At 43.0% G+C, this 22,459-nt stretch overlaps 1 protein-coding gene across 1 annotated transcript in view; it reads right to left on the minus strand.

Moving 5' to 3' along the window:
* The window catches only part of LAMA1 (laminin subunit alpha 1), a gene marked incomplete at its 5' end in the record, with an annotated part of 148,699 nt that overhangs the window by 70,234 nt on the left and 56,006 nt on the right, over nt 1-22,459 (minus strand). The window contains 10 exons of the mRNA XM_081096498.1: nt 2,966-3,177; nt 3,830-3,916; nt 5,462-5,589; nt 11,628-11,738; nt 13,962-14,073; nt 14,812-15,023; nt 16,026-16,127; nt 17,817-17,990; nt 19,453-19,593; nt 20,606-20,766. Coding sequence (XP_080952624.1) covers nt 2,966-3,177; nt 3,830-3,916; nt 5,462-5,589; nt 11,628-11,738; nt 13,962-14,073; nt 14,812-15,023; nt 16,026-16,127; nt 17,817-17,990; nt 19,453-19,593; nt 20,606-20,766 — 1,440 coding nt within the window. The remainder of the gene's footprint in view (nt 1-2,965; nt 3,178-3,829; nt 3,917-5,461; nt 5,590-11,627; nt 11,739-13,961; nt 14,074-14,811; nt 15,024-16,025; nt 16,128-17,816; nt 17,991-19,452; nt 19,594-20,605; nt 20,767-22,459) is intronic.

Genomic DNA, 22,459 nt, shown 5'->3' on the forward strand with positions numbered 1-22,459 from the left:
ACAAAATATCCCAGGGACATGTACTATTTATGAATACTTGGATTCAGCAAATGCACCACCTCTGTCATATGGTACAGTGATGTGAAGAAAAGAAAAACTGTGAATATCTTAAGCGCAGGCACACCCATGTGGCAGCACACTGCAGTGGGAGGCAGAGCCCTGAGACATGGGAGTTGGAAGGTGGGAGGGAGGTCAGAGGAAGGTGGGATTTGCCTCCTTGACTGACTATGGCCAACCACCAGGCCCCCCTGTCAGCGGAGGTTTGCTCTGGTGTAAGTGGGATGCTAGCAGCTCCTGGGAGGCCTGTGAAGTGCTGTGGGCCCCATTCCTGCTCTGTCCATTCCTGTACCCAAACTGTGAACACGCCACTAACTCTTTCTATTAAACATGCCTTTTTATTTCCTGCATTTCTGCTGCTTTCCCTTCTGGGACCTTGCAGACTCTGGAAGGACTGTCCCTCCCAGGGCTTGTCAATTCCTAGAGACAGTAAACAGCTACAACACCTTCCACATGCACGCCAGCCAATCCAGAGCCCACACTGCCTTCATTACTGGATCTCAAGTTCATTCGGGCTCTCACCTCCCACTATCCACCTGCCCTAATCACCCCAGGGCCATGCCTGAGATAGCTAGGGGCAGCCCCTGTGCCCCAAAGCCTGCTGAAATCATTGAAACCAACCAACTTTAAACCTGTTTACCCTGCCCTGCCCTTTCCTCCTGTGGAAACCACAAGAAAGGCTCTAGCTTACCTGTCCCCTCTTGACCAACCAGGGTGCTTCCCACATGGCAACCCCCATGCTGGCATCTGTGAGTAACAAACTATGTCCTCAATGCTAGTTGTCTCAGATCTGCTGGCCTTACCTAAATAATAATAAAACCTGTATTTCATATTTCAAACATTCCTCAGCGTCCAACCATCCTCAATGGTGTCCCACTGAAAACACACCTCTCCCTCCCTCCCTCCCCCTCTCTCTCTCTCTCTCTCTCTCTCTCTCTCTCTCTCTCTCTCTCTTCCTTAACTTTCTCTCCAAGGTTCCACCTCCCTGATGCCTATCCTCTCCCTCCCTTCTCCTTAGCAGGCTCTGTCCTGGCACCTTATCTACTAAAACAACTCCTCCCAAAGCCTCCAGGGACTTCCCAAGTGCAAGTTCAGTGAGCAGATTCTCAGTCTTCATCTTGCGTACCTTTCTTCGGGCTGGGACCCTCTGGCCACTCTCTCTTTTGGACCTTTCTTAGCAAGGCTTCTGGACACCCACTCGTTGGTTTCTCCCTGTCTTCCCCTGCGCCTCCCCCTCCGTGTCTCACACACCGCTTCCCCGCCCTCTGGGGAAAATTCAAAGTTCACTCCGAGTATGAGCATCACAAAACATTGATGATGATAATAACAAATCATGTTTATCACACTATGTGCCAGTCAGTTTGTGCCTGTCAGATTCCTGGCAATATTTCATTTAACCTTTGTAACAAACTTAGGAGGAAAGCACTATAATTTTCCACATGAAATCTAAACCTTAGAAAGATATGGAACTTGCCATAGGTCACACAACTTCTACATCCTTCTATAACAATTATAATACCAATTATTACTTTAAAAATTGTTCATGTTATAAATAATGCTAATTTAAAATAGTTGCCAATTATAATAGCTATCATTTATTTAATGTCTAGAATTTCAAATTTGTTATCCCTTTGACTTCTCACAAAGATCTTATATATATATATATATATATATATATACATATATATATATATATATATATATATATATATATGATTATGTCCATTTTATGTATAAGAAAATAGTGGCTCAGAGAGGTTAACACATTTGCCTGGGGCTATACAGTTGGTCAGTAATCAACTCCGGACTCTACCCTACATTAGTCAGACTCCAAAGCCTAATAGCGCCCCATTGGTGCTTCTCCTCGACACCATCATGTGTAGCTCCCCAAGAGACTTGAATCATAAATTCCCAGCTCCTATCACAGTACTTAGAAATGTAGGAAATAAAAAGTGCCTGGGAAGTAATAGATACTTAATAAATGGCCAAGATGAAAAGAAACATCATGAGAACTGTAAAAGCATTCCATAAACTTTGAAGCTTTATAAAAACACAAGTTATCAATGTATCTATATGATTAGATTGATGTGATAAACAATCAGATGGTAAGCTATGAAGGTGGCCACACTGCTGAAGATCAGGTTGATTGGCCCAGGGCTATAAAACCTTGTTGTTCTGTGGATGTGTGCCTATAAAAATATTTTTCTGTACCTCTAGCACCATCTTGTGTCTCTACATTGTAATAGCATAGTAGGCCTTCCGCATTTATAGAAAAATTATCCAAAAAAATTTTATAATTGACATTTTAGATCTTTTGCTCTTTCAAGAACTGTGCAAAAAATAAACATCTGAGAGTTGTCTTGGCCTTTGGGCTTTAATTCTGTCATTCGGGACACAGGAAAATCTACTTTTCCTCAGTGAGTGATTCTACCTGATCCATAATTTCAAGGACCTAAGCAGAACCCTGCAGGGCGATGTGGGATGGCTGGGTCAGGCACAGACCGCTGAGACATGCCAGTTTCCAGGGCTAGCGTCTCCCTACTTCCCACGCCACAGCTGGAAAGCCCATCTGCTTCATGAAACCCCTTAGCATCTCCCTCACAAACGTGACAGGCTTTGAGCGTCACTCCTGCTTCATCTCAGTCCCTGGGAGTGGTGCCCAGCACTTTGTAAACTCCCACTTTCTCCTCACCCGGAAGCATGCATCTTTTCCAGGCCATCTGACCTTCAAGTGGAGTAACTGATCAAACTACCGTAAGGACAGCTCAGGTATTGAGTCTATGTCCAGCATAAACACAGGAACCGCTCAGATAAAGCTACCTCAGCACTTTTTGACACCTGTAAGTAAATGGATGGAGACTTCACAGGGTCATGAGTAATGGACTGACTTCACGGCCCAGACACTCACCTCGGCAATTTTTAGCAGTCACAGCATCTCCGTAGAACCCGTCAGCACACCTCTCACAGTGGGCGCCATCCGTGTTCCCAATGCACCGCAGACATTCTCCAGTGACGGAGTCACAGTGCCCGGCCTCCAAGGGGTCGACATTCCCGCTGCAGTTGCAGGGAACACAGGATTCCCCGGGCACTGTTGGGTTTCCGTAGTAACCGTCTGCGCATCTGCATAAAACATCAAAAGAGGGATCCAAATAAATTCCATTTCTCTTGACATCACCCCACCATCCAGGGGTTCTCTGAATGGTTAATCAATCAGACTGACTCCTGTTACATAAGATTTACTGTGAAAGGAATGCAACTATAAGTTCAGGCATTCACAGATTTCCTTCACTCATTTATGGCTCCAAAATGAGCCATAAATCCAAGGGAATGTGAGCCTGGCCCCAGCACTCAGGGATGTCACCCTCTCCTACGGACTGTAACCAGACTCTGCACCGAGACTTAGAGGTGGAAACAGACAACATTGACCTTCAGGCTCCAGAAGACAGCTATTAATCACACCTCCACCCCCATGGAATTATTCAGGGTAATGGGATCTTTAAATGTGTGAAGAGTAAATACTGACTCCTCAGTGGTTCCCATTGTTATTCATGAGAACTCAGATTAGCTCAAGGAGCTCAAAAAATCCCCAGGAAGTTTCAACATTAATTTTTAGTCTATATACTGGCTTTTCTCTATAATTATATCAAATGACAATTACATGCCAAAACACTAAAACCACACTTAACTACACATTTAACAATAAACACACAGAATTTATATTAAAATAGATGTTCAATGCAACTTTTGGAAGCAGTTGAGCGATGCAGTGTACCTCTCGCACCAAGTCCCTGAGTATCCGCGGGCACACTGGTCACACACCACTTCATCTCCATCGTCCAGGTGGCACGTGGGGCTGAAACTGTCAACACATTAGAAGCGAATGCAATTTTCCAGTGGATTGTGTGGAATTTCTAAATAGTTTAAGTGCTTAACTTCTACCACTCCTGTCCTTACAAACTTTAACTGAGTCCTCAAAATTTAGCCCAGATCCCAAGGCCCCTGGTCTCACAGTCAAGCCTATGGGCACCAGATCCTCACACCTGCTCATCCCTCAACCCAGAGTGCACTTCTCCCCCTCTCTGCCTGGATTCACCCAGTTGAACCCCAACGCTCAGCTGTCACCTCCTCCAGGAGGCCTGCTCTGAGTTCCTCTCCTCTGGGTTCCCTGGCGTGGTCTGCCTGCCTCAGAGCCCAGTCCACACAGGCACGAGTGAGCTGGCTTACACACTTCAGTAATCACATTTCCCAAAGGACCCCTCTGCTGACCCAGGTCTCTTCAAACTAGTCCTGAGTCTTGGGGAGGCCTGTGAAGGGGGGTTTAGGGGTGGATAAGAGTCCCTCACAATTTCATCCCAGTAGCCCTGATTGTATCTGTTTTACACACTGGAGTTTCAAATAAAAATCCCCACGGGGGAATTTTTGGATGTGGATGGAGGAAGTTCTAAAGGGTAAACCAGTGAGGGAGAGGGGGCTTTCAGACCGCTGGCCTGCAGGAAGCACGGCCCAGCATGATGTGCAAGGCCTTGCACCTGACTGTCTCTTCCACCTGCCCTCGTGCCTGTGCTCCGACCACCTGCATTCCTCATTCCTCAGACAGATCTGCTGATGCTGCCGCTGCCCACACTGAGTTCCTGCCTGAGATGCCCTTCTCTGATGCCTTTAAATTCCTTCTCACCCTTCAAGACTCAGATCAAGAGCTTCCTCCGAATCTTTCCTGGACAATTCCCACCGTACAGTGGACATGCCTCCCCTGTGGACATGACCACACTGCAGATTCTGGGGGCGGGCAGCCACACTGAACGGTTTGATACTCAGAGTACCTACCACAATACTCAATATATCGTAGGTGTGCAACAAATATTTTTAATAAATTAAATGAAATCTGCCCATTCTCAATGAGCTGAATATTTTGATCATTATATCAAAAACTTTTAAAGCCCAGGAACATGTTTAATTCATCTCTGTATCTCCTATACCTCCTAGCCCAGTGGTAGGCACACAGTATACACTTTATGAAAGACTTGATGACCAAGTTTAGACCAAAAGGGAAACAAAGTATGCAGATGTCCTTGCAATCACACAACTTTCTTTGCATAAGTTAAGACACCAAACTTTTTTTTAATTTCTACCACGCCTGTCCTTAAAAACTTTAACTGAGTCCTCAAAATTTAGCCCAGATCCCAAGGCCCCTAGTCTCACAGTCAAGCCTATGGACACCAGATCCTCACACCGGCTCATCCCTCAACCCAGAGTGCACTCAAAAAGAGAATCCATTCCTCCATTTTAAAATCCTAATTAATGACCACTGGGCAAAATCCACACTCTCATTGCACACACAGTGCTGCTCTGGAGCTATCAGCACACATCTGGATGGAAATTCTGGCCATGTCAGGTGCCAGCTTACTTGTTGGAGGCTGAGGCGAGGGGGCAGGCACAAGGCTGGCAGTCCCCAGGAGTCCCTCGGGCAGGCCGCCCGTAGAAGCCAGGCAGGCACTGCTCACAGTGGTCCCCGGTGGTGCTGTGCTCGCAATCCTAGGACACACGCAGGAAAAGACAGCTCAACTCTAGGTTCTGTAGAGGATTCTCAGATCCATCAAAAACAACTTGAAGTACAATGAAAAAAAAAAAAAAGATAAAATGCTAAAAACTGTTATATGAGGAGGGGTTGCCTGTTGACAGATTAACTAATAAAAATTTTAATGGGTATAAATGGAAGCGTAAGAGCTTATCAGTGTAACTGGTACCCTGTTGTCTTTCTGCAGGAAACAATTAGAAAACTGGGACAGATCTATAATGCAACTGTTCTCAGGCGCCGGGCAACAGAGGGTGCAGGTCTGTGATTCCGAGAGAACGAAGAAATTGGGATGAGTCCTGCAACCACATGTCTTTCTGCCTGGAGACACTTGCCAAGAAGCACGGGGGTGGGGTAGGAGGGTCAGAGTTTAGGAAGGATGAACCTGCTAGAATTTGGGCTTCTTAGAGCAAGAACTCCAGAAATCTATTTGGGAGTCCCCTTCAAATAGCTACTGAATACTAAGCTGCTTGTGTGAAGAATACAACTCCTTGAGGTCAAAGAAAGACAGGTAACCCATAAGCTGAAAAATTCAGAACTCACAAGACATTAGAATTCTAAGCAGTCTGTGTGGGAGACCCCGGTAAACACCCAGCACACTCAGTAGAGACCCCAGACGTAAAATTAGTTCCTAGTACTGCTAACCCTGCCACTGAGTAAAACCTGTACAAGAACCGCCCCCACGAAGTTTTTATTATAAGCCTTGAAACAATCATGCTGACATGCAGGAACTTACCTGTCTACCAAAACAAATTTCCCAGTTCTTTAAAACAAAAGCAACAGAATCTAAAAACTCAACAATATAATAACATTCACCGAACAATATTCATCACACAATCAAAAACTACTGGATATGCTCACACTGCCCAAATATGGGAGAATTTGGAATTCGTGAATTCAGACAGAAAGCAAGTAGGTAAGCCAATAAAGATGTGGGGAGGAGAGAGGGTTTTTGCTTGTGGAAGAATGCTTCCTGCCAACCAACAAGCATGGGGGAAGGGCTGGAGGTGGAGAGCCCTCCTTTTACAGACATTGTAGTGGGTACTGGTTGGGCAAGAATCCTCAATGACTGCAAAATCTAAGGGGAAGTTTGATAATAGGATACTTGCATGGTCTTAAAGTGTCCCCCTCAAACTGCTGATTAATTATAAAAGAAAAGAACAGTAAATACATAGTGGACCAACACCCAGCCTGTGCGATCAGAATGAACACCACCAGTGAAGGAGTGGACATGGTGGGCTCCAACATGCCATGTTCTGAGAAGGACACACTAATGAAGTATTCTGGCTGGAAAAGTATAACCAGAATCTATTCACAGGAAAATAAGAGAAGAACCCCAAAGGAGCGACATTCTATTTTTTGGAAAATTATTATATCCTTCAAGATGCCAATGCCATTAAAGACAAAGAAATGCTGTGCAAATATTTAGACGTAAAGGAGACTAAAGAGACATGACAATAAAATAAAATATCCAATCCTAGATGGGGTTCTGTAATGGAGGGGAAAAATGCTATCTATATATATAAAAGCCTAAGCCACTGTTCAACCATCTGACCAGTAGCTATGACATGCAATGACCACCAGGGGCAGATGCTTTGACTGGCAGCTATGATGTGCACTGACCACCAGGGGGCAGACACTCAGTGCAGGAGCTGCTGAGCTGAGGTGACTTGGCAACTGAGGTTCTCGGATGACGCACCCAGAACCAGAGAGGAGGGAGCCCGATTCCGAGGTGCATCACCCAAGAACCGCCCTCTCACAATCCGGGACCCCTCGGGGGATATCAGAGAGCCAGTTTCGGCCCCATCCCCGCAGGCCAGGCGGAGGGACACCACCAGTGCATGGATGCACTGGGCCTTTAGTAAAATACATAATTGAGTCGGTTGACAACGTTGAAAAATAGACGGTAAATTAGAAAAAATATTAGAGCATTCATGTTAAATTTACTGCAGTTAATAACTGTGCTAAGATTACATAACAGCATATACTTATCCTCAGGACATACATACTGAAATATTTAAAGATAAATGGACATAATGTATGGAACTTATTGGCAGGTAGTTTTAAAATATCATGATTAGATAGGTAAATAATGAGAATAATAAACAGGGAAAACTATGAATAGTAGGTGAATCTGCGTAAGTGGTGGATATTCTAAGTACTGTTCTATTCCTACAATATTTGCATAAATTTGAAATCATTTCCAAATACAGTATTTTTGTAGAAATGGGGAATGAAAACTACTAAATATGAATAGAAGAAGAAAATGTAATCCATCGCCAGGAGAAAAATCTGAAAAGCAGGCAGAGAAAAAAGACACAGCACACAGAGCATCACACAGATAAGAACTGCACTCGACTTTCCATTTGAAACACCGCAAGCCATAAGCAAACGGAACAACTTTCAAGCACTGAAAGAAAAATGTGTGAAAACATATTTCAGCAGTGAAGGTAAAAGAAAGCCTTTTTCAGATAAACAAAAGATAAGAGAATCTGTCAGCCATCAGATTGCAGGGGAGAAATGCCGAAATAGTTCTTCAGGTGGCAGAAACAGATCCAGATGAAATCTGGATTTACATCAAGGAGCAAAGAGCATCACGAATGGGAAAAAAAATGAATAAATACAAAACACATTTTCATTGAAAACATCTCTTTATAAAGTAAAATCACCCTGAGTTAGGTGTGCAGGAGGTGCACAGGAGAAAGGAGATGGTCACACCGGCTGAGGAGGCAGTTGTATGGCTCCAGGGAACCCTGCCCCTGCTCTGCACATTCTTTCCTCCCCGGCTGTCCCATCGGCCTCATCCCTGTGCAGGTGTCACCCAGAGCTTCCTTCTCTGACCTCTACCTACCCCTGCCTGTAATCACCCACCTGTGAGTCCTCTCCTCTCCCCTGGTGTCCACGCTGCTCCATTTCCTTTTACAGCCCTCCTCCTAAAGCCACTAATTTTACAAACACGTTCTCCATCCAACAACTTAAATAATATGCCCAGTTTCTAACTATATCCTTTTCTATGATTCCCAAGGTTGAAAGTTTTCCCAGAGAGTAAATTTCATTGGGGACTATAAACATTTGTATTACATCCCTTTGTACCAGGGTTTCATGAATTTCATTTAAGGTTACCCTAGACCAGAGCTTCTAAACTTGAACGTGTACCCAAATCACCTGAGTTAATTATTGATTCTGACTCCAGAGGTCTGAGAGGGGCCTGAGATTCTGCATTTCTAAAAAGGCTCCCAGATGACACCCATGCTGCCGGTCCTCAGATGATATTTTAGTAGCAACGTCTTAGACTCTTTTCATTCTCCCCACCCCCCTTGGTTTTGATAATCAGTACAAATCAATTAAAAATGCAACTGGCCTTGATAAGCAATTACATAAGCTTACACAAAATAACTAGCTTCATTAAAATGCATTTGATTATGTACAACTGCAACATGCCTGTGATATGTTCTCTTTGCTCAAAGGGCCACATGGGGACTTCTTTCTCTTTGGGAAAACTGTTTTGTAGCTCTTTTACAGAACCTTCCGAGGGTTCGCTTCAGTGTTTTCTCAGGTGTGTGCCACCATCCCCCTACGCGACCATCTCTGTTGGTGGATCTGGTATGCGAAGGATGGAAGGCTCGTAAAACCAGGGAAGTAAAACATCTTCTCTTAATTGGAAAGGAAAGACATGAGGGCTCAAGACGTGCACAGCTGCATTATATGCTCCTCTCTTTGCAAAGCAAAGAAACTGGCTTCTCTGGGACAAGAACAGGGAGAACCCAGAGAAAAGAATAAAGGCTGAGGTAAACTATGGATTTGGGGTGATCATGATGTGTCAGTGTGGGTTCATCGATTGTAACAAAATGCACCCCTCTTGTGGGAGGTGCTGATTACGGGGGAGAATGTACATGTGTGAGGGCAGGACATATATGGGAAATCTCTATACCTTCCTATTTTGCTGCAATCTAAAACTGCTCTTCAAGTGATGAAGTCTTAAAGAATAGGAACACTAGGGAAAAATGGAAACTTCTCTCTAATAAACCATAAATAAAAGGTTAATTTCTGAAAGCTAGAGAGCTATGTACAAGGCCAAGGGCTATACACAGCTACACAAAAGGCAGAATTAAAGGTTTAAAAACAGAACAGAATAAAGCCAAGTTAGATTAAACAGGGAAATGATGCTACTGAGTTTGATATTCCTTAAATATCTAAATTTGTTATTATTTTTGCTGCTTCAAACATTACTTATTTAAAAAGGAAAATAACATTACTTCGGAAAATCCTGGCAGACACCACCTTATTCAAGTGACCTTGGCTAACAGCCCCAGGAAGAGGATAGTGACAAAACCGGGGACGCTGGGGATACACCACCTCCATATCCACCTGCCCCAAATAAACGCATAACCTCCGCCTAATCGTGAGAAAACAGCCCAGCCCCGCGGAGGGACATTCCACAGAAGGCCCAGCGCTCTTCAAAAGTGCCTCCCCCATAAAGACAGGGAGAGAACAGACGCTGTCACGGGTTAGAGGAGACAAGAGCAGTGTGGGGTCCTGGGTTTGAAAGGAGAAAGGACAGGAATGGAAACCTGAGGAATCTGAGTGCAGTCTGCAGTTTAGTTGATGGGACTGTGCCAGTGTTAATTTCTTAGTTTTGATAGCTACTAGGTGATTCAAGATGTGAGTGTTAGGGAAAGTAGGGTGACGCTTATACAGGAAGTCTACTTTGGTAACCCTTTTGTAAATCTAAAATTAATTCCAAAAATTTCAAACTATAAAAATTACCATTTGTGGTGATAGAGCTTTAAGGGCAGTAGCTGTTGGCATTTCCACTTAAATGCGAGTGCACATTTTTGTAAATACATACTAATGCGAGCATGTGCAGATATTCGTCAGCCTACCTGCAACTGGAGCCATAAGTGGCAGGGCCACGACCTGCCGACCACTCCAGATGCTGCCAAAAGCCTCTGCCAGGCTGGCCTTGCACACCCCACTGGCAAAGGGAGAGACGTTTCAAAGCAACAACCTCATCCAGCTGTGGGAAGCTGCGCGCCTGAGGAAACAGCCCAGAGGACTGAGCCTGTGTGTAAGCCATCATTTCACACAGTTCTATAGACACTCTACTTAGAGAACAAAGACATGAACAAAGAACGGAATGAATGCTGTACTTACAGAAAAAAGAACAATTGGGCTCTGGAGAGAAAAAGCCATCCCTGACATCTTGCCAGGCTCCTCTCCAGGGTTCTGATCATTTTCCCTAGCCCTGTGACTCAATCAGTCTCTTTTGGAAAGGGTGTGAACATATCCCTGTAGGATGAATGGGATTCAGCTAATTAACACATGCATTCACTCCATCTGTGAGGAGTGAATCCAACAAAACTCCGGAGTGTGGCCTGGCTTCCAGGCATAAGAGCCTAAAAGAATTCCTGATTGAAGTTAAAAACCAAGTCTTGCCCTGTATCTGCCCCAAAGCTCATTCTCAAGATTAATTACATATTTGCTAAGCCCTGTTTCAGCTCATATTGCATGAAAGAAGTATTTGTTTAAAGAGTTGATTCAAGCTAACAACCATAAAGCATTAGTATTGTACACATGAGTGTGATTATTAGTTTTATTATCCTTCTCATGATATATAATTTTTAAAAAATCCTTGCATTTGCATTTAAACATCTGATCCTTGTTATTTAATCAGTGGACAACGTTTTCTACCTTTATATGGCTTTTTATGGTTTTATAATCTTGCAAAGTAAATAATTACTTTTCATTATTCTAATAAAAACCTACAATGAAGTTATATACCCTTTTCTACTATCACCAAAATAACATATTTTTTCAAAAAAGAGGGGGAAAGCAGGAAATATTTTATGACATGAACTTAAATCTGCAAATTTCCTTTGAGGTTTCGAGGGGAGACATATTCTCCTGTGGAGGAATCATGTTTTTAAAAAATCACTTCTGCACAGCAGGTGACTATGGGGTGGGTAGGAGGGGGGCAGAAGGTTTTGGTAAGACTCACAAAGCAAACGCCTTGAATATCACACTCAGCTGCATGGCCGTGGCATTCACAGGGCTGACAAATTCCTCCAAAGGGTATTCCATCCACGCGGTAATAGCCGGAGAGGCAGGACTGCAAAGGAAGGACAGGCTGCTGAAACCACCTTCCCAATCTATTAGAAACATACACTGCTCGGTCTCCACGGATAGAGAAACTTCTTTCTTTTCTTTTTTCTTATTTTCCCCAAACAGCTTTATGAAGGCATCATTCATGTGCCTTTATAAAGTGGACCCATTTTAAGAGTATAATTCAAAGACTTTTTAGTAAATGTACCAAGTTGTGCAACCATCACTGTATTCCAGATCCTTATTTCTTTTTAAAAGTAGAAGCAAATGGACAAAAGCTTACTGAGTCAGCATACAGCTGTGTGGTATCCCCTCCCCCCACCCCCAATATTGTTAGAAATCATGTCACAACACACAGAACTTTAATAGTGTTTCAATTCTCCCAACTTTATTTCTTTTTCTTTTGCTTCAAATTCATTAAATGTTGCTACCAAAGTGTTTGAATACAGGACCAAGTCAAACTACATCAGTTTACCTGAGCAAGCATTACCGGTCTGCATTTGGACCTGAGTGCTGAGTAGACAATGTGAGCATTCAAGGATGCCTCTCTCTGACCATGAGGAGCAGAGAACCACTCCAGACACAGGAATTCACTTAGTCCTTGTGACAGCTCTGAGAAATATCACCTCTGTTTTATAGACATGGAATCTGAAACACAGGGCAGCTAGATAATGTGCCCATTGTGCCAGTGGAGTGATTCAAAGCCAGGTATGCATACCTCCAGGACCCGTGTCCACCTGCCCGGGGCTACAGCAGCCAGGAAGCACATTTACAATGTAGACTGGGATGATTCGTTTGGAGGCCAGCGCATGCCCAGGGGGCACGGTGGAAGGGGTACAGATTTGTTTTTTATTATAAGAATGCTTACAGAGTGTTTTCATTCTATAGGTAATATATAAATGCATTCATCCACACTGACCGTGGGAAGCTCCCTGACACTTCTACACAGCCATGCTCGCCTTGTCTGCAGATGGGCACTGAGCAGATAGCTGCCTGGAGCTCTGTGTGGTGCCTAGACCACAACCAAAAATCCGGATTCTTTAAGTCAGTCAGCTTCCGAGTAAGAGTTGGATTAAGCAACGAGTTCTTCTGCTTAACAAAAACACTTGAAAATGTGTATTGAGCTTCTTATTCAGACTTTAGTCACCGTCCCATGCACATCAGCAAATTTCCCTCCAAAGCCCAGTGACTCGGTTTCCAGCAGCAGCTGCTCATTGCTGCCCCCGTGCAGTGTGGCTGGCCTCAATTTCTACTTCCGTGATTCTACCTGCCTGTGGGCTCTAGGCTGTCTTATTCCCATATGCCACATGCTAAGAGGTGTTAGAGTTTTTTTTATCCATTAAGCATTATGCACTCAGATATCAGAATCTATAAATATTTTCTGGGCCTAAAAATAAATGTTTCGGGTCTAAATAAAAGTTCATTGGTTAAAAAAATGCCGTGAGTCCTAGCCTGTGTGGCTCAGTTGGTTAGAGCTCTGTCCCATGCACTGAAGGGTCATGGGTTCAATTCCTGGTCAGGTCACATGACTAGGGTTGCAGATTCAATCTCCGGTTGGGGCACGTATGGGAGGAAACCAATCGATGTTTCTTTCTCTCTCTCCCCTCTCTTTTCCTCTCTCTCAAATCAATAAAAAACATATCCTCAGGTGAGGATTAAAAAAAATTTTTTTAAACCCTGAAAAATATTTAAAATAGAAATATTTCATTAAATATTCACACCATGAAAACTTAGGCCAACTTTATGAACCGCAAAGTTTATAATCAATAATGATTCATAAAAACAATTCAGGGTTAAATGTTCTCACTTCATAAAAAAAATGATTGCCAAGAAATCACAACCAATGACAAATGTTCATAACCATAATCAATCATAAACAATTAGAGGCAGGATCACATGATGCTTAACAGACGGATGAAGTTCAAATTCTGATTTGACCACTTCAGTTTCTTAATCTGCAGAACAGAAAGCATAGAAGTACCTGCCTGTATGGTTGTTGCCAGCATTAAAAGAGGTAGCATAGAAAAAGAGCTCAGGATACTGTCCCTCCAGAGGAACCAGATTTCTTTAAACAACGTGGCTTCCAATATCCCTATAGTCCCTCAAAGTCTGAAGTTTAGAAATGCTGGGTTTCTAAAGTTAAAATTCAAATGTGCATCATTCCATCACCTTCTCTGCATGTTTCCCCTTAAGAAGGAGGAAAAGGAAGAAGGCAGGACAGGAGTGTTACCTCGCAGGAGATCCCTGCATAGCCTGGGGGACATTCACAGTGCTCCACCTCGATGGCCAGCGCCAGGTCTATAACGTTAGGGCTAGCTGTATCCAGAGAGACAGAATCCAACCTACATACAGAGATAGGGGTCATTATTCCACTTATTTGCAAACAACACCTAACCTGAAGAGATTCGTAAAGACAAATCCAAACAAAACGGTGATATGACTTTTTTTGTTAAGTGAAGATTTTCATAATACACTTTCTGGAGCTTTCATTATTCCTTGGAAATGCCTTCAGTATTTGGCGCAAAGACGCACTGCTACTTAAAGACGGGCTGTGCCACCCATTCCGAGTTGAAACACTTCAGAAAAATTAATCCAGTCAATTGTCTCATCTCTAATACAGATAAATTGTCCTCACTAATAAATGTGTCATTCTGCATTTGTTTTAGCTGCATCCAATGATTATGCTTAGCTTAGCACTGCCAGAAATTTTAATCTCAAAGTAATAAAATGACTAAGGATAGACACATTAGCTTAAAGGGACTGTAAAATCTAAGACTGTTTACATCAGGAGGGTAAAAACCAGATGCAGTGTGGCCCACAAAACTGTCATCTCATCAGGCATTTCTGAGAAAACCACCCTGAAAATTTCTCACCCTGACGTCAAGTCTATCTCCTACTAGATACATTTTTCTGACAAATATTCTGGCATCTTCAATAAAACGATAGTAATAAAAGTAACTTTTTAAGACAGCTGATTCTATTAGCTGTGTCCTTAAAATAACTGAGTAAAATATATTAAACTTAAAATATATAATGATAAATAAAGACAAGAGTGAAGTATCTGCCTTTTCGATACACACCTGTAAAGAGCCATTTTTGCAGAATTGTAGTTGGCTCTGATCAAGAGATGGGTCACATTGGCCAGGACAGTCATCAGCTGATCTCGATCTATCTCCCTTTTGTTATTAAAGTCTCGGAAGTTCTCAGGAACAAGTCTAACCACGTTAAAGTACTCTTCGTAGGGCTGCAATGACAGGCCCTCAGCCTGGGTGCATAAAGTGAGTCCATTTCCCTAACATTTTGAAACAAGAGGAAATATATTTATAATTCCATGTCATGATCAAAAATGAAAGCAAATTTTGTAATCAGCAACATGGCTTTTCATTTGTGCGTACGTCCTTGGGTATTGGGGTCTATAACTCTTGGTCCGACTATTAGTGATGTTTCATTGTATTCCTCTCAGAGGGATTTGAATAATAAATCTAAAATCTGTGTCCTTTGCTAGGATGCAGAAAAAAAAATTATACTTTTGCCCACAGTTCTCCTCAAAGCAACCAACCCGACACTCCTAACCCTTAATTGAAGAAAAAAAGTAGAAAAAGTAAATAAATATACTTCCTACTTCTCATAAAATTGCCATTAAATTTCCTGTTAAAAATTAAAGATTGCTGTTAACAAAATGTGTGTTTGGCCCGTAGTTTCCAAGTGCTGCAGGTTGGGGATGGAGGGGCAGGACATTAAAGGGAACGGAGAGGTGCAGACACTGCAGACCAGAACCCGAAATATTTCTGACCACCCTGGGAACCTTGTGCACCAGGCTGAGCTGGGGCTTTGTGTGATGGGGGAAAAAAGGGGTGAGGAGAAAGGGACAAGGGACAGGAGGGGTGAGGATTGAGGACAAACATAACAATGCATCTCCTGTCCCCATCAGGCACTGCTGCTGAATCATTCATACGGGGGCAACGTGGCAGGAAGGGGAAGGGGCCTTAAAGGGCCTAAAAGGTAGGTCCACGTCGGAACAAAACTCATCTCCCTTTAAAATGTGACAAGGCGGTCAGCTGTAGGGATCAAGGGAGGAGTGACAGGTGCTGCCCTGAGGCAATTCCAGAAATAGGCCCAAAGACAGAATTCTCACACTCAGTCTCCTGCTATCCAGAGGAGGCAAACCACTGCCAAATGGCCACTTGGCCATGAGCTCCTTGCTACTGTGGCCACGCTCAGCCACTTTGTGTCATACAACTGTCACCCCCCTAAGCTCTTCAGCTCTGTAGCCAAGCAATGGAAAAGCAATTACCTTAATGATGACATCAGCATGAGACATGAGGGCGCTATCCACCGTCTCCACTGGAACATCATAAGACACCGTGTACTTCAGGAATCCACCGAATGCAGTCAGCTGGAATGTTTAGGTGAGAGTGAACACCAAGTGGGGGGCGAGGGGGAGGGGCGCAGAGGGGTTCATGACCGTAGCCCCTCAGCTAGGGGAAGTGGTTGTTAGGAGCCATCTGGAAACAACCAGGCTTTAAGGTTGAAGGGCCATGATATGTAAGGACGTTCACATTAAAGGCAGTGAAAAGAAAGCATAACACACAAATGTTTTGTTTAATGGACATTACCAAAATACAGGACATTTTTAAATGCATCAAAGAAAAATGTACCCCTTTTTAGAGGTCCCAAGGTAAATACTGTAAATGTCTGCTAATCATATAATAGATTTATCTCACTTAAATACTCTAGGGCTGTGGTCGGCAAACTGCAGCTCCCGAGCCACATGCGGCTTTTTGGCCCCTTGAGTGTGGCTCTTCCACAAAATACCACATGCGGGAGCACGTACAGTGCGATTGAAACTTCGTGGCCCATGCGCAGAAGTCAGTTTTCAGCCTGAGCGAGTCTATTTTGAAGAAGTGCTGTTGATATTTGGCTCTGTTGACTAATGAGTTTGCCGACCACTGCTCTAGGGGGTGGAGAGTTTGATCCACAACCATAATCTCAAAATTTTTATCCCATTGCCCTGTCTGTAGGAGAATAATAAGAAACCTGTTTGATCAGCTAAAGAACTAGAGGATTTTTCTTCCTGATCAGATATCCTTTGATGTAAAATACAGATTTTACTTTTGCCAGGTATGTTATAACAATGTAATGTTCAGAATCCAATATTTATACCATAAAGTTGGAGAGGCGATCTGAAGAGACAAAGAACAAGCCAAGAAAACCCCCACAAAATAAAAAACTATGACCTTTGATGATATACTCATATTATAAATAGAAAACATCTTCTATGATTATAATTTGATGGGAAAATAATCATTTTCAAAAATAAACACTATATAAACATGTATAAAACAATCTATAAAATAAAAATATAGTCATCAAGTTAACTAGAAATTTCCCAAGCTACACGACCTACACTGCTATGCAAACACACCATTACATTAAAACACACCAAACTCATGGGAAAGGGGAGCAGAGCACTCCAGTTACTGAGAGAGATTCCACAGACTATACCTTCAGATTAATCAGAATCTGCAGAACAGTGTTATAATTGGGGGGAATGGGACAAAGTCACTGAAAGGAAAGGTGAAATCATATTAACCAACTTTTCACTTTGTAGAATCCCCTTTAGCATTTTCTTAAAATGGAAAGGATTCTACCTGCTCTTAAATGTGAACAACCGTCACCATGATCATGAAACCAGGGGGCATAGCAATAGCCCCCATGTACAGCCTTTCCAAGAGTCTTCTACATGTCAGACTAAAATAAGCACACAACTGACTAACAAATAGGAATGTGACTGCACTTCACGGGGGCCCACAAGACCCAGGGACCCAGAGGACAGCAGATCAGTCTTGGGAGAAGGGACAAGACTTCACACAACAGACTGTCTAGGACGGGCCAGGAAGAACAAAGTTCCCATAACAAAAAGTCAAACAAGGATAAAAAAGGCCCTGCGAGTCAGGTGTAGGTAAACGCTGTATAATTTTCTGTCAAACACTCAAGTGACCAATAAGTTGACTTAAAATGCCAATACAAGTTATTTCTTAATGTGCTCTGAGATCTTTGTCTAAGACGCTACCATGAGAAGTACCTTATTTCCGAGGTAGGCCTTCGGGGCCGCCCAGTAATACTTGGAAGTCAGCCGCTGCATGACCGCGGTGTTGTTGATGCTGATCTGATGACGCCCACCTAGAGCGTCCTGCTGAGATGGAATCTTACGTGGAGTGATCAAGTCGGTGATCAGCCAACCAGACATGTCTTTCACCTTAAAAAAGGGATCCAAGAATTTTAGAATTTGAAGTAGAAGTCGCCTTAGATTTAGCCCAGGCTAGAGCTAGTATGTCCACATGAAGAGACCCGGAATGCTTAAGTAGGGATGCAGTTTAACACACGGGGCCCATAGAAGTTCAGGACCTGTGACCCTTTTACTTGCCAAAGAGCCAGAAAACCTGAGTAGGAGCCACATGTCCCCCAAATCCAGATCAAGTGCAAGCAAATAGGTGAGCAAAGTTGTAAAGTTGTAAAGATGACAGATATATATTTTTAGATTAAAAAATAGCAAAGAACGGAATAAATGCATTGGATAAATTGTCTTTGCTAACCATAACTTCTCCTTTGCTGTTGCCCCCTGCTTTTTAGCCAAATGCCGAAAAGTGTCTAAAAATAGCCTTCAGATCCCATCCTCCCAACTTGTTACCTACGTAGAGATGACAAGTGATCACATATAGGAATTCACTTCCATTCTCAGGGATTGCTAGAAGTTTTTCCTCCCTCCTCCCAACTGCCCCATTCCTCACCATCCTGATGGCAGGTAAGGGAAGGAGGGAAAGGGGATTCAGTGAATAGCACCCCCCCCCCCCACCTGATGCTGAGTACAGGTCTCCTGAGATGGGCATGGGGAGGAGAGGTGGTTACCATGGGTAAGTTCTCCCCTGCAGCTCCTTCCTAACCTCCTGCCATCACACTGTTCCCTGCTAGTCACAAGTTGTTACTCACCCTTGAACTCATCTCTCCAGAACTCGTTCCCAAAACAACTGGGGATCCTTTGCCTGCCCTCATCAACCCTGTGCCACCTGCTGCTGTTCCCACCCTCTCCAGCTTCTTTGAGCTGGAAAATTCTGCACGTCCCCATGTTCTGTGCTTCCTGGACTAAGACCAGTGTGTGCGGGGGAGGGGGGGGAGGGGAAGGTGAGGGGAAGGAGGGGGAGATCCGATCCCACAACTGAATGCATTTCCCCACAGAAAGAAATTAAACACAATGCATTCTACAATACCTTAATATCCTATTGTCTTGAATAGGGACATGTATGTGGGGACAAACACATAACTAGGAAGACACTGTAGCAACACTTTAGTAGGCTGTCTTTGATTCATGCCCATTGTCGTTCCAAATGAAGGAGAGAGGCATTATAGGGAAAAATCAGCCCTGTGGCTTCATAACACAACTTCTAGAGAGCTCATTTGAGGGACACTTTTTTTATCCTCACCCGATTATATGTTTATTTGTTTCAGAGAGAGAGAGAGAGAGAAAGAGAGAGAGAAACATCAATTGATTCCTCCCATATGTGCCCCGACTGGGGATGGAACTCGCAACCTAGGATGTGCTCTGACAGGGAATAGAACCGCAACCTTTTTGATGCATGGGACGATGCTCCTACCACCTGAGCCACTGGGGCAGGGCAGGGGGGTGCACTTATTAAGTCCCACTTCCTGGACGGTGCCCGCACCTGAGTGATGGGCCAGGAAAGACTATCACAGACGTCGGAAACGCCAAAGCAGAAACACGCAGAGCAGCCCTGGGGGTTTCTTTCCTTCAAGTTATAAAATCCTGGCCTGCAGCGATCACAATTTTTCCCTTCAACATTTTCCTGCAAGTCAGAGTAAAAGATTAGCTTTTGAAACCAGTAGGTAGACAGAATAAAAATAACATTAACATAGTATTAAAAAGAGGTGTTTGATGATTCAGAAAAGATGTAAATAAAAACATACTTCGAGTAATGTGAAGCCTGATGATGTCAATATTTCCAGAACAGATATTTTGAAATACCTGTCATTTGATTTTGCAGTCAAGAATGAGGCTAAAGCTCTTAGAGCAAGATCATTATATAGGGTGTCCCCAAAACTGTATACACACACTTGGAATAATTATAAAGGCAGTGTTTATTAAAGTACATTTAATTTTCAAAATTGAGATATCAGCTGTTAAGGTGTGTGTACATTTTTTGGATATCCTGTATAAAAGTGGCACTTTTGTATTATTATTTTTTAATCTTCTAGCTTTGCTGATCTTTCAAATATTTTAATGTTATTTGGCTATGTGACTATTTATCTTATTTACAAATGCTCAAGATTATTTCAGTCATATGACACATGTGCCTAAGACTCAGCTTACATGGAAATAAGCACATAAATTATAATTGAAAGTCCGTAGAATTATAGGGGAAATGGTTATTGATATCAGATCGCCAAATAATATGCCTCCCCAGCCACCTGCCTTTAATGAATATTCTTAGAAATTTAGTGTTTTCCTGGTTCTCCTCCAAACATAAAACTGAAAAATAATGTCATATAAGAAGTAATAGTCAAGGCCTAAGAAATGCAGTATTTTTGGTTTCACCGAGGAAGTAACAGAAATTTCTCTGGAATATATATGGCCATTGCCCAGAGGCACCAAAAAAGAAACCCAGGAGCCCATCTAAGTCCAAGGACATACCCTGTGGCCAACATACCGTCCAGCTTCTCAGGAAGGTGTGAAGAAAGTGGGGAGTTCTGCCTAGACCTTGCTGCTTCGCTCAGGAGCTGACCACCTGAGCCAATGGAATGTTTTCCTTTTCCTAGAAACCTCAAAGAAAACTCAGGGGCAGCTTTAACTCCACGTACCTTGCAGAGACAAGGCTCTGAGCATGGGTCCTCGTTCACGCTGCCAGCCGGACTGCAGTCACAGCGGACACAGGCTGGGTAACCCTTGTAGCCAAATTGGCAGCGATCACATTTTGCTCCTGTGTAGCCTTCCTTGCATGGACATTGACCTGGCCATGTCCCTGGAAGAAAAGAGTGGCAATGACCCAACAGGCAGGGAAAAGATGTTTAAAGCAGCGTCAGCAAACTGTATCTGTACAAGGCCAGAGAGTAAATAGTTTAGGCTTTTTGGCCAGAGTCTGTTGTACTCAGCTCTGCCATTTTTGCTTGAAAGCAGCTATAGATAATTTGTACACAGATGGGCCGAGCTCTCTTCCTATAAAAGTTTATTTACAAAAACAGGCACTGTCAGATATGCTCCATGGACACAGTTTGTCAACCCCTGGTTTAAAGAAAGAAAACAGAGATGAAAGCACGGAGGCTGCTGGGAATGTAAAATGGTACAGCAACTTTGGAAAACCATTTGGGCATTTTAAAAAATGTTAAGCAGAGCCCTCCCAGCATGGCTCAGTGGTTGAGCATCGACCTATGAACCAGAAGGTCACGGTTCGATTCCCAGTCACGACACATGCCCAGGTTGCGGGCTCGATCCCCAGTGGGAGACAGGGAAGTACAGGAGGCAGCCAATCAATGATTCTCTTTCATCATTGATGTTTTTATCTCTCTCCTTCTCCCTTCCTCTATAAAATCAATAAAAATATATATTTTTAAAATGTCAAGCATATAGTTACCATATGATCCAGCAATTCCACTCCTATGCATTTGCCCAAGAAAAATAGAAACATACATCCACTGAAACACTGCGTGCCCGTGTTTGAAGCAGCATTATTCATAACTGCCAGAAAGTCTAAACAACCTAAATGTTCAACTGATGAATGGACATACAAAATGTGCAATATACATACAATAGAATATCTATCATTCAGCAATACAAAGGATTGGAGGGCTGATTCATGCTACAACATGGATGAACCTTGAAAACATTTGCTAAGTGAAAGAATCCAGTCACAAAAAATAACATATATTATATGGTTCTATGCATATGAAATGTTCAGAATAAGCAAATCTATAGAGAGAAAGTAGGCCAGTGGTTGCCTATGGCCAGGAGGAAGGGTGGAGGGAAATAGGGATGGGTAAGGGTTTTTTTACGGGGTGGTAAAAATGCACCAATATTGGATTGTGGTGATATCTGCACCCATGAATATGCTAAAAAACATTGTACATATGAAATAGGTATACTCTATTGTATGGCAATGAATTACATCACAGTATAAAGTTTGAGGGTTTGGGAGATTGTTTCTTAAGCACAGAGGCAGATAGTCAAGGGCAATAAGCACGCTTTGCTTTGAATGCCAGCCTTGAAACTTTCTGGTTCTGTACCCTCAGCCAAGTTTCTTAACTGCTCTGAGACTGTTTCCTTGACTGTAAAATGGGTTAAATGATTTCTATCTGTATGGTTGAAAGTTAAAATGATATATATCTATTTTAAGTGAACCCAGTCAAGGGTAAATGTCATTATCATCATCATCCTCTCATTAACAGGGCAGTTAAGAATCAATACAAATGTGTAATGGACCCTCCACATTGGCAGCAGGCCCCACAGTTGGCACTTCCCTTCCTGCAGGTCATTATCCACTTTACCTGCTAGTGACCGAGACTTTGATGGGGTCACAGAAGTCTTTGAACAGATGCAATCTATTTGGGAGACAGGTATTTCCATGCCCACTGGCCAGTTTTTTGAAACAAAAAGAACACTGACACTTACAGAGTTAACTGGAGGATTTGCTTGCTCTGTGAGAGGAGGTGTATAGCAAC

Source organism: Myotis nattereri (assembly GCF_964212035.1).
Source record: "Myotis nattereri genome assembly, chromosome: 8".
Lineage (NCBI taxonomy): Eukaryota > Metazoa > Chordata > Mammalia > Chiroptera > Vespertilionidae > Myotis > Myotis nattereri.